The sequence below is a fragment of the Condylura cristata genome, unplaced genomic scaffold (genome assembly GCF_000260355.1).
Source record: "Condylura cristata isolate star-nosed mole 26May11 unplaced genomic scaffold, ConCri1.0 scaffold00006, whole genome shotgun sequence".
Taxonomy (NCBI): domain Eukaryota; kingdom Metazoa; phylum Chordata; class Mammalia; order Eulipotyphla; family Talpidae; genus Condylura; species Condylura cristata.
This window is the reverse complement of record NW_004567107.1, coordinates 19324031-19338049: the sequence shown is the minus strand read 5'-3', so window position 1 is coordinate 19338049 and position 14019 is coordinate 19324031. Positions and strand designations below refer to the sequence as shown.

The following is a 14019-nucleotide window of genomic DNA, read 5'->3' as shown; positions in this document are numbered from 1 at the left end:
CAGTGATCTTTGAGGAATCAACCCGTCACCTGATGACAAATTGACTGCAGTGGGTCTCTTCCATGCTGGAAGGACAAATTTCTTCTGGTAGGAACAGGGTGTTTACAGAGAGCCTGATCAATAAGCATGGGAACCCATCCAAAACAGCTCCCAACCAAGGAAACCACTTCATAGGGAAGGACATTTGAGAGTGAACCCATTATCACAGGAACCACTGGCCTTTCACACACCGCCTTCTCCAAAAGAGCCAGTCTGAGATGATGGAATGACCTGGTGAGGGTACAGCTGAAGCACATCTCAGAGACAACACTGAGCATTCTCCAGTCCCATTCTTCAGGATGCAATCTACACATGCACCCAGAGAATACTACAGGTCACTGTGTACCCAGTAGGAAGACTAGTTGTGTCTAGGGAGCAAGATGGGAAAGCAGAAGTCCTGCTTACCACTCCCTGTGGTAACTTTCTGTTCCCACAACTCTGAATCCTGAGGGTTGGAAGTCCAGGTCACCCAAGAGGGTTGAGGGACACTTTGCTAGGGGTATAGCAGTGGCTCCATTGAACAAGCCATTATTTAGATTAATGGACCCATAAAGAGGGATATTGGATTCTTATTAGGAGGAGGTGAAACTACTATTACACATTAAGTACAAGAAGAAATATAGGTAGAATTGATGTGGATGCCTCTTGCTATAGTCAACTGTACTGTGAGTGGATGAGTGCAACACCCCTGGCCAGAGAAGAAGTATCATCCCCAAAGGCTTACCCACAGGAGTAAGGGCTTGGACACCTTACTAAGTAATGCACCAAGGCCAGCAAGAAGTACATCTGTAAACAAAGGGAACATCAGTATGGAGAATGGAAGGAATTGATGAAGACCAGTATGGGTCCCAACACCAGCTACTGGTGAGGAGTGTGTAGTATGTCTCACTGCCCTATCTCATCTACGTTTCATTTATAAGAGAGGTTCAATGGGTCTTTGGGGCAGCTTCTTCCAGTGTATGGATGAGGGGGTTTGCATGGTGCAACCAGAAGCTGAGGCAGCGAAGGGGGCCCACCACTTGGGTTGCCCTTTCAGAAAAAAATGTGTGTTCCCGGGCAGCCCCTAGTCTCTGAGCATTGTAGGGATACCAGAATCTGGCAATTCTGTGCAAAGGGTGACTGTTCTCACGGGAAATCTTTACTGTGAGCTGCCCATTGGGTTGCCTCTGACAGTCAGTTCTGCATCCAGCCTGAGTATTTCTTTTTCTACCCGGTCTGCTTCCTCTCACAGCAAACATGATATATGTGTGTACAGGTCAGAACTGGGGTACAGGTCAGAGGTGCAGAGGCGGTGAGAGGATTCACCAGAGAGAGAGTGGGGAGCAGAATAGGGGGGCTGATGAAGTACACTGCTGAGGGGAGCAGTAGATGGGTCAGGAGAGTTCTGCCGTGCCATGTGGTCACCTCCAGGGCAAGGATCAAACTCACGCTAAAGTGGCATTAGCTGCTTAGTGCTGTGCTTTAACCCGCTGCGCCACCAGGGAGGGCCCGCAAACATGGTATTTTTAAAGCTCAGTTTTATGGGCTCAATTCCAGAAAGAGTCAACAAAGCGACTCTACCATGATAGAAGAGGCAGCGCAGGAAAACTATGGGAGACTGCAGTGCCTCTGGGGAGGAGGCTTTTCTTAGGTTTTCTTTAAGGAACATCCCTGCCCTCGTGGAGTATATTCTAGTATGGTAACAGATAAACAGGTAGCAAACTAAAAATTAAAAACTGTGTATCAGGTGATGATAAATGCTATTTAGAATAAGGGTTCTCTAGATCTGAAGGGACAAGGTGGGGAACAATTAGGAACCTGGAATAAGAGAATCACCTAGAACTAATCACTTGGAAAGCCACCCTACAGAAGTTGCAAGCTCCGAGAAATAAATATCCTGACTTCACGTCCTTCCTCACTCTAATCTTTCATCCGCACACCCTAGAAAGGCAACTGAGCTAGTCCATTATAGGCCAGCTTTCCTGAGCCCATTTCTGGGTGAACAAAGAATCAGGCAGATTCTCTATAGCAACTCTTTTCCTGAGCATTATTAATCTTCATGTGTTTTTAAAAAAAGACAGCATTTATCATCACCTGATACACAATTTTTAATTTTTAGTTTGCTACCTGTTTATCTATTACCATACTAGAATATACTCCACGAGGGCAGGGAAGTTCCTTAAAGAAAACCTAAGCACCCAAAACATTTCCTGGCATGAAATCTTAATAACTGTATGCTGAATGAATGAATGAATTACTGGTTTGAAGTATGGCCTTTTTTACCCTGGTATTTTTAAGTCAGCAGCTGTTACATCTCTTCTTATTCATCCTCTTGCCTGAGATCATTTGACTGATTTCCAAAAATGTAAGCAAAATTCCCTGGCTTGCTGCCAGGTTTTTTTGAACCAATGACTCTCTTGTTTGTTTTTTTTTAAATCTTGACCAATCGCTCCCTGGAAACCCAAGGCCTACCCTATGAGGCCTTGCTAACAAGAGCCCTCAGTGACCTTTGTGGTGGGAGAAGGGTTTCCATCATGTGTCATGTGAACGCTGGGACTCTGGACTTAGGAAGTCCCATCTTAAAGGGCAGCAGACAGCAGCATTACTAGGCCACGTGTGGGGTATGTCTGGTATACAGGTTTTCTAGAAATTAAAAGAAAACAAAACACAAACAAACTTTTTATCTTAACACTGTACTTTAGAAAATGTTACTGGGTGACTATTTCAACTAACTGACTTTAAAAATCTACTGCTGTTGCAATTATTTGTGGAAATATATTCTTGTATATACCTTTAAAATTTCCAGAGACTCAAAACAATAGTATTTTAAGTGGGGAGGGGATTTTTACTTTCAATTAACCCTTTCCTAAACTATTTAACAATGCTTTGCCATTTGTAAAATATTTTTTTAATATGCTAATGCATGGAGAGACATCTCTCACCTCCCTTTTTTCTGCAGATAACTGTAGTGAAGCAGGAAAAGTTTTAATATTATAACTCTGTATATTACATAGTCCTGTTCTTAAAGTGTTTTCATGCAACTGCAGTCAGTTTTAACTAAAGTGACTTAGTTTATTCAACTATATATTGAATATCCACTTTGCAAGACTCTGGTGAGAGATTGTGACTAAGACTGACACAATAGGGAGCTTGCAGTCGAGTTGGAATTAGTCAACATAGGTGACTGAGCACTTCCTGTGTTCCAGGCACAGTTTCAGGTGTTGGGGAAAGAGCTGTGAGTAAGGGGATGAACTTCTTGCCAAAACGCAAAAATGGGGCATAAGCAGTAATGTGGGACAAATAAAAAACAAGTTAAAATAATTTAATGATTTCAAGTAGATTCATGAAATAATTGAAAGCACATGTAATGCTGTACCTACAGTTCTGAGGCACTCACATGAGGTTATCTCCGAATAGTGTCTAGAATAGTGCCTTGTCTAGCATAAAGGGTTAATATATTTAGAAGTCCTCCCCAAGAAAGTAAAATTTGACTTGGAACTTGATGATGAAAAGGAGTACCATTTAAAGATCTGGGGAGACAGCGTTCAATCGTTCAATCGAAAGTAAACTCAAAGGCCCAGAGGCTAGAACCAGTTCAGCCAGTTGGAGGGATGAAGAAAGGTGGCGCAGAGGAATGACAGTGATTGCGAAGGAGTGAGAGAGAAAGCCATGAGGCCAGGGAATCTGGCAGAAGGCGGAGCCTGTGAATCCTCCACCGCCAGACGAAGAATTTTATTCCAAAGTGTAACTAAGTATTAAGAATACATGTGACATGATTTGATTTCTGGTTGGAAAAAAAAACACTGTTGGGGAGGCCTATGGGGGGAGAATGGAAGTAGACAGACCAGTGGGAGGCAAGGGGCGGATAACGATGGCTTAGCCTAGAAAAAGCAGAAGTAGAAATGGGGTTAGGGTTTGGAGAATAAAAGTGACAGGAATTAAATGTGAATTAGATGTGACAGTTGTAGGGAACAAAGGGAAGAAAAAGGTTCATCAGTGATGACTAGATTTTTGGCCCGAGCAGCTGGGTAAATGGTGGTGCCCTGAAGTAAAATGGGGGGAAGCCGGGAGTAGAGCAGGTTTCAGAGGTCTAGGAGTGGGGATAAAGGGGAAATCAATGGTTCTGCTTGGCCTTGCTACGTTTCAGAGGCTTATTAAATTTCAAGCGAAAATACCGCCTGGGCAATTGGCTAAGTCTGGCTTTGGCTAAAGGGACAGGTCCAGGCTGGAGTTATTTCAAAACAAGGGAGGGGATGAGATCACCAGGTGACTAACAGTGGAAATACAGGAAGACGGACGCAGAGGGCTAGGTATTGAATGCCATCTCGGGAAATATTAGTGCCGGGAAAGGGAAATACCAGTTTAGCGGAAGAACTGTTATCTGAACTTTTAGAATCCACCGAGAACCAAGCTGTGGCCCAGGTTGCTACTTAGCGACGGGTCCCAGAGCGAGTGGTCTAACTGGAACGCTGCTTTACATGTGAACCACTTTCAAGTCATTTGTACCGCAGGGGACCTTGTGACACAGAAAAGCTGGGCACCCACGTGGCATCTGAGTAAAGATCTGAACGCGGAAGCCTCGGGAGCACGAAAGCAAAAGCAGAGGCAGGTCCTCGGCAGGGACGTGTCCGGTCTCAACAAGGCGCCAGCGGAAAGCCGAGAGCGCTGCAGTGCCAGGCAGGGGCTGCACAGCACTTCCAAAAGTGAGCAAAAATAAATCGGGTAATCGTAAAACAGAGGAGTGATATAATTGACCTCCTAAATTATTCCAAGGTTCACCCACACACCAGCGCTAGAGTCTGTGCTCCGAGGATTAAAGATCCAGTCGACACCACAAAGGCTGAGCCCCACAGCCAGCGCCACCACCATCCTTTTAAACCCCGCCCCGACCTACCGCCCTCCAGCACCCGCGCTCCCAGGCTCAGCATCCACTTAGGATCTCCACGTAGCGCTACCCGGGTTACGGATTGCGCAACTCCGGCAGCTGGGCGGAGCGTGGACGTAGGCCGAACGGCCGCCGGCGGGAGAACACCCGGGGCTGCAGACGCAACGAGGAAGCCCCGAGAGCCCCCGAGACGCCCACGCACTGCGCCTGCGCACACCCAGTCCAGGCCGCCGACGTTCCAGAGCCGCAGTCAGCCTGGTCCCAATTCCGGGGCGGAGTTCTCGACTGCGCCTGCGCACAGTTCCACCGCACCCTACGCCTGCGCGCTTGACCAGCCCGGCTCCATCCTTCAGGTTTTTCGGGTGGGGGAGGGGGCGCGTCTCGGCGAGTCACGATGATGGCGGCCACCAGCCTGTGGTGAGCTAGCGGAATTTCTGCTGGTTTCGCTGAGCCCCTCGCGCCTGCTGCAGACTCTGGCTGGCGCCGTGCGCGCGAGGAAGCACGGCGGCCCGAGCTCGCTGGGAAGGCCGCAGTCGCGGAGGCAGCGGCGCGGTCCGGGACCAGGGCTGGGGGCGAGGCCGTTCCGCGGGGCGAATGTGACAAGCCCCCACCCCCCACCGCCTTCCTCCAGAGAGCGCGAGGAGCGCGGGCGACCCCAGGGCCCCGCCAGGCCACAGACCCCGCCCAGCGGCCAGCACCCGGAGCAGGCCCGACTGCGGAGCTGCGCGGCGGCACCATGCAGGTCACCCTGAAGACCCTCCAGCAGCAGACCTTCAAGATCGACATCGACCCGGAGGAGACGGTGCGAGCGGCGGGGAGCGCGGGGCGAGGGCGGTAGCGCGCCGGCCAGAGCGCAGGGGACCGGCCGGGCCTGGGCCGGGGGTGGCGCGGCGCGGCCGCTGTGGGGTTGGGGCCTCAAGCGGGCTTGGCGGCGCGAGGGAGAGGGTGCCGCGAGGCTGGGGCCTGGGGCGCTGGATGAAGCCTGTGGACTGGGGGCGCGGGAAGGGCCTGGGGTCCCGGCGGCTTGTGGTCGAGCCGACCCTGTGGAATTGGCCGCGGGCTTTGTGGCTGGAGAAAAGGGAAGCGATGGCTGGACGCCGAGCGTATGGGGCAGATGGTGTGGCGCTTACGCTCGCGGGACTTGGGGGAGCCTAGGCCTTGGGGTCTCTCGGTGGCGGGCCCAGAGGGGGAGGGGAGATCGGGACAGCCTCGGCGACGGAGCGGGCCCCGCTGATGTATTGCACAGCTGGGGGATGATCTGTGGGCATCTCCACTCCGCCTGAGTGGACCTGGTGGCGCTGAGGTCTGCTAGGCGGTAACCGGCGGTGAGGGACCTTAAAGTATCAGCTGGCGTCTAGCGAAGAGTGAGATTGAGAGTTAGTAAAAATGAATTAATTGCCTCTTTCCCCCGCCCACAGAAACATTAAGCTTTTTATTTGTACAAATCTTGAATTGTTTAGTTGCAGTCTTCCCGCCACCGAACCCACCTGGTATAGATGGCACCTTGAGGCCTCTCTGGCGGTGAAGATTTTTGTTTTACAGCCCTTCAAATCCAGGCTGTTAGCGGATCCTCTGATAGAAGTATTGTAATTGCAGGAGTTGAAATTCTGTGCCTTCCTCGTTCTCCCACCCCCAACCCCCACATCCAAGTGATAGCTTTTCCTGGGAGAAATACATAAAAACTTTGACTCTCGTCCGCAGTTAAACCCTTGAACACTTCGTAAGTCCACGTGGTAAATTTTCATGCCATCGGCTGTATTTTTGACTGCGAAAAGAGCCACTGTTGAAATCGTTACAAGTTTATGCCAAGAATCTGGAAAATGCCTTGAGTGTAAATTTAGTGCCTATGTTCTGGAATTGTGGTTCTGTACACTGTTAAGATCGTGTTAATGCTAAATTAAAACCAGAAACTTTTTGCCAGTCCATCTTTCAAAAAGTAGTTGTTTTTGTGTTGGTGGTAATCTGGATTCATAGACCCCAGTCCACTTGTTCTTTGTAATTTGTTTACTGTGTTCTCAGACAAATTAATTTCTTAGCTGCATTCCCTGCAGGATGGGAACAATACCCGCCTTGCAGAGATGTGGTATTAAATGGTATTTTAATCTGCGGTCAATAAATGGAGGCGAGTATGATTGAGGTTATGATATTGTTGTATACCTGTCTTGAAGTTTTCCACATCTTTAATTCTTCAAGAACAGATTGCCCCATCCTTTTTGGCATTGTAGCACAAAATGGTTTGAATTCAAAATATTTATTATATGTATAGACTGTTGTAGGATGAATTCCTCAAAGTGCAGAAAATATCAGTTATATCTGACAAATTTCAGTGTCCTCAGAAGTTAATTGACAACATACTATTCATTGGTATTATTAATAGAAATCAAATTCTTGAAAATTATTGCTTTGTGTGTAATGTGAGTGAAAGAAAGTTGAAATGCCATGGATATATTCAGGCAAAACTTTACATAAAGTGGCTCTCTGACTTTGTTTCTTTATGGTTATAAATGTTAGTGCTGCAGAAACTTTACCAGCTTATGGCATTCAGAATTAATTCCAGGATTAGTGAAACCTAAAGGAGTTTTTTGTGAGTAGCTCTGTGAATATTAAAGTCATGTTGTGAGTTTCCAAAGCCTTCACTGAAATACTTATATTAAGATTTGTATAGCTATCTAGGCACCTTATGAATACATGTCTTGGAGCCAATATTGTGTTTATATAGACTCCTAGCTGTATTTGCTGTTTTCCAATTTCCAAGGAAATGTATGAAGTTATATGTGTTATAAATATACTTCTGGAAGTGTGTTTTCTGAAGATTCATTGTTACCGACTGACTTCAAGGGTTTTTTTTGTTGCTATTATATAAATATAACTTTGTTGCTATTTATGTAAATATAGCAGTAAACATTGTTGTCTCGGGCAAGAAATGAAAACAGTTTGACTTATGGAAACATTTACATTGAAATGATTTGTAGATTTTCACCATGATGGCTTTAAATTTCAGAACTTTTTTCAAGATAGAACAGTTAGTTAACATTTATTTTGGTACAGTACTTGAAGGTAGAACTGCAGTGAGAAACGATGAAATTTATATTAATATAGGGAGATTCTAAGTGTCCTATTTCTAATTTGTTGTGAAAACTAGGTAACCAAGGATATTAAATCTGTAATAAAGAAAAATAGAATTTTAGTAAGACTAAAGAAAATCCACATAAAATGGACTGACTTTGGACTCTTAAGATTTCAACTTGGGCTGCTCACAGATTTGTCCTTGTTAACTTTTTACCTCCAAGGAACTAAGGAAATGTAGTAACCTAAGTGTACAAACTGACTTGTGAGCTTAAAATCTTTAGGAGCAGAAGTGGGTGAAAGAAAGGACTGAGAGATAAAGGTAGTCAAGAGAGTGATTCATTTGTTAAACAAGTAAATGTTTAGAGAACTTTGATTGATGGGATTGGAGTACAGGGACATGCCTAAAGTATGGTCTTGGTCTTCTTGAGAGTATTATTGACCTAGTTGGAGGTCAGTGCCTTAGATAGAGCAGGGATTGTACAAACTGGAAAAGGCAAAAGGATTTGTTTTTAAGGTATTTGTATTTGCTCTAGTTTTTGACTGTTGTAAGTCCTCCCCTCATCCCAACCTTTTTTAACTAGTGAAACCTTTTCAACATTTATTAGACATTTGTATATTTTCCTGGGCCACTAACCATGCACAACCTTTAATGTTAACTATTGTAGATAGTTTTTATTATCACTATTATTATTATAACAGTATTACATCTCATAAAAATTCAAATAGCAAAACAAAATGAGAAGGGGGTATGTTTGGGATGGGGAGACTAAAATAATGTTCTTTTGTTTTTAAAAATTTATTATTCATTCCAGAGCAGGGGGTGTAGGTCAAGGTAGAGGGGGGCTGGGCAGTTGCACCACAGATTGGGGAGCAGAACAGGCTGACCTACTGAAATACACGGCTGAGGGAGGGGAGCAGCTAAAGAGACAGGGGAGGTCTGCTGCACCATGTGGGTCAGCTCCCTAGCCAGTATCAAAGCGGTGACTGCTGATAGCTTTATAATGTTGTGCTTTAACCCCTTGCCCCACAAGGGTGGCCCTAAAAGAAGATTCTTATATTTTTCTGTTTTGAATAGATAATTTACTGCAAAACATGTTAGAAATTGAACTGGTTAATGGAGTATTTTGAGATAACTAATAGACTGCTATTCATTTACAATTGCTTATAATTCTGGTTTTTATTGTATGATGGTCATTTAAAGGAAAATGGAATGTGCACATTTTTTTAAGTTCAGATCCATAGTCACTTTGGTTTTTGTTTTGGTATTAGCTCATTATTTAAGAGCAGGTGAGTTAAAGAACAAGAATTAAGGAAATTATAATACAGTTTAGATTTTATTGTTCACTGAAAATGATGAGAGAGGGAAGTGGTGTACAGATTTAATCCTTCAAATCTACCAGTACTTGCCACAAGTGGCATAAATCACTGAAGGGGAAACAAAAAACATCCAAAAGCTACTAGTGTCAAAGAAAGTAAAGTTTGAGTCATCATGGCAACTGCCAGTGATGGAACCTATTGAAAAAAGATTCTCTTCCCCTCTTGCCTATGAAATCCACAATAAAACAGCTTTCTTTTGTGAATGACTGGCAAAAAGCCACCAGTAAGTTTGAGGTGGGATTTGAAATGCACACGTTGAAATGAAATGTCTTTATGTGTGAAGACATTGAATGTTTTCAAAAAGAATCCTAAGATAACAGTAATTTTATTTACTGTAAACATATTTAGTGTACTGTACAGTAATCTGCAAAGAATTACCTCAATTTGTGGTTTATGTAATATTGGCAGTTGTGCTGTATAAACTAAGCTGTTGTGGCATTTGTTTTGCATAAGTATTTGCTAGCTGTCACTTATGAGTGAATTGTTCCTTTTGTGGTTTACTGTATTTTAATACAGCTATGCTGAAGGTTATATCTTATTTATAGAGTTCTACTAGATTATTAAAACTTTTAGTAGCTATTAAAATGCTGTATCAGAGAGGTGAAATGAAAGTTTCTTGGCATATTGGTAGGACAAAAGAGAGGAAGTAAGTACCTGGGAAGTCAGGTATGGTTTGCTGTCTGTATCTGACATACAGTAGGCATTTAATAAAGAAATTTTGAATGATTTTGATGAATTAACAAATCAGTAATGCCTAAACTTTTCATGTTGATTTTATTTAATATTTTTTGAGTACATAACTGAATGATAGCTCTTCTAATAATATCAATCAGTGAAACTTTTTTTAAACCAGATAAAGTGATAAAGAGAATAAAGAGAATAAGGTGAGGTAATGTGATAGTGCATGAGTGGGTGGTTGCTTTTAAATTGACTGGTCACAGGAGACCTTTCTGAATCAGGTGGCATTTAAACTAAACCTGAATAATAAGCATTTTGAGATGAGAAGACTTATTTCTGTAGAGAAGTAGTTTAAAGAGTGTGTTTGGGGGGCCCTCCCTGATGGCGTAGCAGGTTAAAGCACAGCACTAAGAAGCGTAAGCCACTTCTGCATGAGTTCGATTCCTGCTTGCCCCAAGGAGATCCACATGACCGAGGCAGACCTCTCCTTACCCACCCACTGCTCCCCTCAGCAGTGTACTTCATCGATCTGCCTTTTCTGCTCCCCTCTCTGTCTCTGGTGAATCCTCTTACCCTCCGCATCTCTGGCCTGTACCCAGTTCTGTATGAATTAATTAATTAATTTAAAAAAAAAGTGTGTTTGGGAAATCAAAAAAAAAAAAAGGCCTGTATTGCTGATCCTAGAAGGTTGAGGGGATGGAGGAATTAGAGAATTAAGCAAGGGGCCAAAGCTTATAAGACTTCAAAGTAAGCTGGGATTTTTCAAGGTAAAATGGGATTCTACTGAATACTTTTAAGCAGGAGAGAAAAGTTGCTTCTTTTGTAATTAAAAGGTCACACGCGGGCCCTCCCTGGTGGCGCAAGCTGTTAAGACTCAGCACTGTAAGCAAGCCACAGCCACTTCGGTGCCGGTTTGATCCCTGACCCCAGAGGTGACCCTCATGGCCAGCAGACCTCCCCGGACCCCCCCCCCCACACAAACACACACACAGTGCTCCCCTCAGCAGTGTACTTCATTGATCTGCCTGTTCTGCTCCTCACTTTGTCTCTGGTGAATCCTCTCACGCCCCTGCACCTCTGGCCTGTACCCCAGTTCTGTATTAATAAATAAATCTTAAAAAAAAAAAAAAGCTCTTGTACTTAGTACAGAATGGAGTAGAAAGATGAGCAAGAGTAAATTTAGGCAGACCCGTTACTTAGTAGACTTGACTTAACCCGTCAAGACTTTGACCAGAGAAATAAGAGTAGGGAATATGTGTGAAGTGGGCGGAGTTGGGATATGATTGACAGTTGTAGAGTTGAGAATATTTTTTGATTGGTTGGAATGGGGAAATTGAGAAGTCAGTATTAAACCTAGAATTTGGTTAAACATTTGTGTGGATTTTTGTGTTCTTTCCCTAGACATGGAGGTCTAGAAGAGTAGCTAGTTTGGTGGTTGGAGTGGTGTAATGTAAGTGGAGATGAGAAAAATTGTTATGGATCTCAACTCTAGAGAGGTTTGGAGATAAAGACAGGAAAGTGGTCAAATAGTGTGCATGCTTGATTTCATAACACTGATTGAGACCATCTAGTAGTCTTTTTCAATGTTCATTCCTTGAAAAAACTAAGCCCTGATGCCTAAATTGTCTGTTGTATATAATTAGTTTCTGTTCTACTAGAGTTGAGGAACCTTTATGAAAATGTTGCTAGATAATAGGATAGAACCTAGGACTCGGGCTCTCCCTGGTGGCGTAGTGGTAAGGAGGCAGCACAGCACTGCAAGCTAGCCGCAGCCGCTTAAGTGTAAGTTCAATTCCCCACCTCCGCCTTGACGTGGCAGGCCTCTCCCGATCTGCCTGTTCTGCTCGCCACTCTGTCTCTGGTGATCCTCTCACCACCTCCTGCTCCTCTGGCTTGTACCCCAGTTCTATATGCATAAATAAATAAATCTTTTTTAAAAAATCAAGAAATGTCTTGAAAAGAAGAACCACCTAGGACTCAGTCCTGGGCTGGTCTGATATTGAATTGTTAGATTAAAATGATGAAAAATTTCGTCAAGGAGCAGCCTTTTAGGTAGGAAGAACCCAAGAGAAGAAAATATTTCAGGGAGGAGGAATAAATGGAAAATGAGGAAGTAGAGACAGTGACCTTGAGCTTAAATTGTGTAAATCTCTCACATTCCATTCTATCCTCCTTTTCCCGGATTTATAGCTGCTTTTAATTGTTTTGGTTAAAAACATGAAAACGATGGATGATTCTGAGCTTCACAGAATGTGTTGATTTGCATTAAAAATCAGATAAAAATTGTGGAAAATGTATGCAGTAAGTATATTTTGTAATGAAAACCAACCTGAGTAGTAACTTCCCTGAGATCATACAGTCAGTTGTCTTAATACTTTGAGTATTTGTGGATGTTATTTTGGTCTTCTAAGTCTCATCCAGTGATCGTTCCATCTGCTTTCCTGTGATTCAGTCCTATGATTAGTAATTAGCTTTTATCATTACCAGTAGTAGCGTGTTCAGATGCCCCAATAATCTGTTTTTTTTTTTAAGTTTATTTATTTATGCTTACAGAACTGGGGTACAGGCCAGAGGTGTGGGGGGTGAGAAGATTCACCAGAGACAGAGTGGGGAGCAGAACAAGCAGGTCAACAAAGTACACTGCTGAGGGGAGCAGCAGGTGGGTCAGAAGAGGTCTGCCATGCGATGTGGGTCAGCTCCCTGGCCAGGAATTGAACTTGTGCCGTAGTGGTTCAGAGAGCTTCATAATGTGGTGCTTTAACCCATTGCACCACTAGGGAGAGCCCCCAGTAATCTGTTTTTAATACCCCACTTTACCTTCCTTGCCTCTGATTATGATTCTAAGGAAATCTGTAATCCATTTGATCCAAGTTGCTTTTTTTTTTTTTTTTTTTAATTCTTTTTGGATGCACACTGGTCCTACATTCATGTTATCACTTCCACCATTGTCCAGCTAAAATAGGATCAGTGACCATAATCTGCTCCATTGTAAGGGTCAGTTTAGGTTGACTTTGAGCCAGGCTTCCTGAGTTTTACTCTTGGTTTTCCATTTGCTATATGACCTGACTTTGTGTCTGTTTTTTCCCTTGTAAAGTGGGGATACTGTCACTAGAAGTACACTGTACTGTCACAATACTGATAGTGTAGTCTTGAAGATTATATCATAATGAGATATTACATATAGAGTACTATGATTGTATTTGGCAACATGATCTCACCACTCCATTATTCTTTCTGGGAAACCTCAAATATGCTGGCACCTATGCAGCTAGGAAACAGTTGTCTCATGTAAATTTGTGGGCATTAATTTTAATGAGACACTTACATAGCCCAACCATCATGTACTTCACTACTTCATTTATTCTCCCATTGCCATAGGCAGATTTTATATCTCATTTTCAGTTAATCACCCTAGATTTTAAATTAAGAATATAGAAACCATTGGAACAAAACTTTCATAAGTTAGAATTACCTGCTAGCTCCTTTTTTTTTTTTTTTTAAGTTTATTTTTACAGCATTTGTGCCTTTTTCCATTTCAGTTGTAATCCCCATGGACTCCCAAGGGTAGACTTACAAATTAACCCTTGTACGATCACCACAGTCCCATGTACTAGCCCTCCCTACATCCCCCCATTTTGATCCCATTCCCCACTCCACTCCAGTAAAATGTCTATGGTATATATAGTTGTTCATTATTATCTCTTATCTCTCCTCCCCACCCCTTCCTTTATGCTCCTGCTGTGAATGAAACCATCCGATATTTTTCTTTTTGCTTGTTTCATTAAGCATGATCCCTTCCAGCTCCATCCATGTTGCTGCAGAAGGCATGAGTTAACCTTTTTGATTGCTGAGTAATACTCCATTATGTGTATGTAGCATACCTTTTTTTTTTTTTTTAAAGATTTATTTATTTATTCATATAGAACTGGGTACAGGCCAGAGATGTGGAGGGTGAGAGGATTCACCAGAGACAGAGTGGGGAGCAGAACAGG

The 14019-nt window shown here is 43.4% G+C and overlaps 1 protein-coding gene across 1 annotated transcript in view; it reads left to right on the top strand.

The window, feature by feature from the left end:
* The first annotated feature begins 5229 nt into the window (after positions 1-5229).
* RAD23B (RAD23 homolog B (S. cerevisiae)) overlaps positions 5230-14019 on the top strand; it is a 42783-nt gene continuing 33993 nt past the window's right edge. The window contains exon 1 of the mRNA XM_004677453.2: positions 5230-5705. Within this exon, the coding sequence (XP_004677510.1) occupies positions 5640-5705 (66 nt within the window). The 5' untranslated portion in view covers positions 5230-5639. The remainder of the gene's footprint in view (positions 5706-14019) is intronic.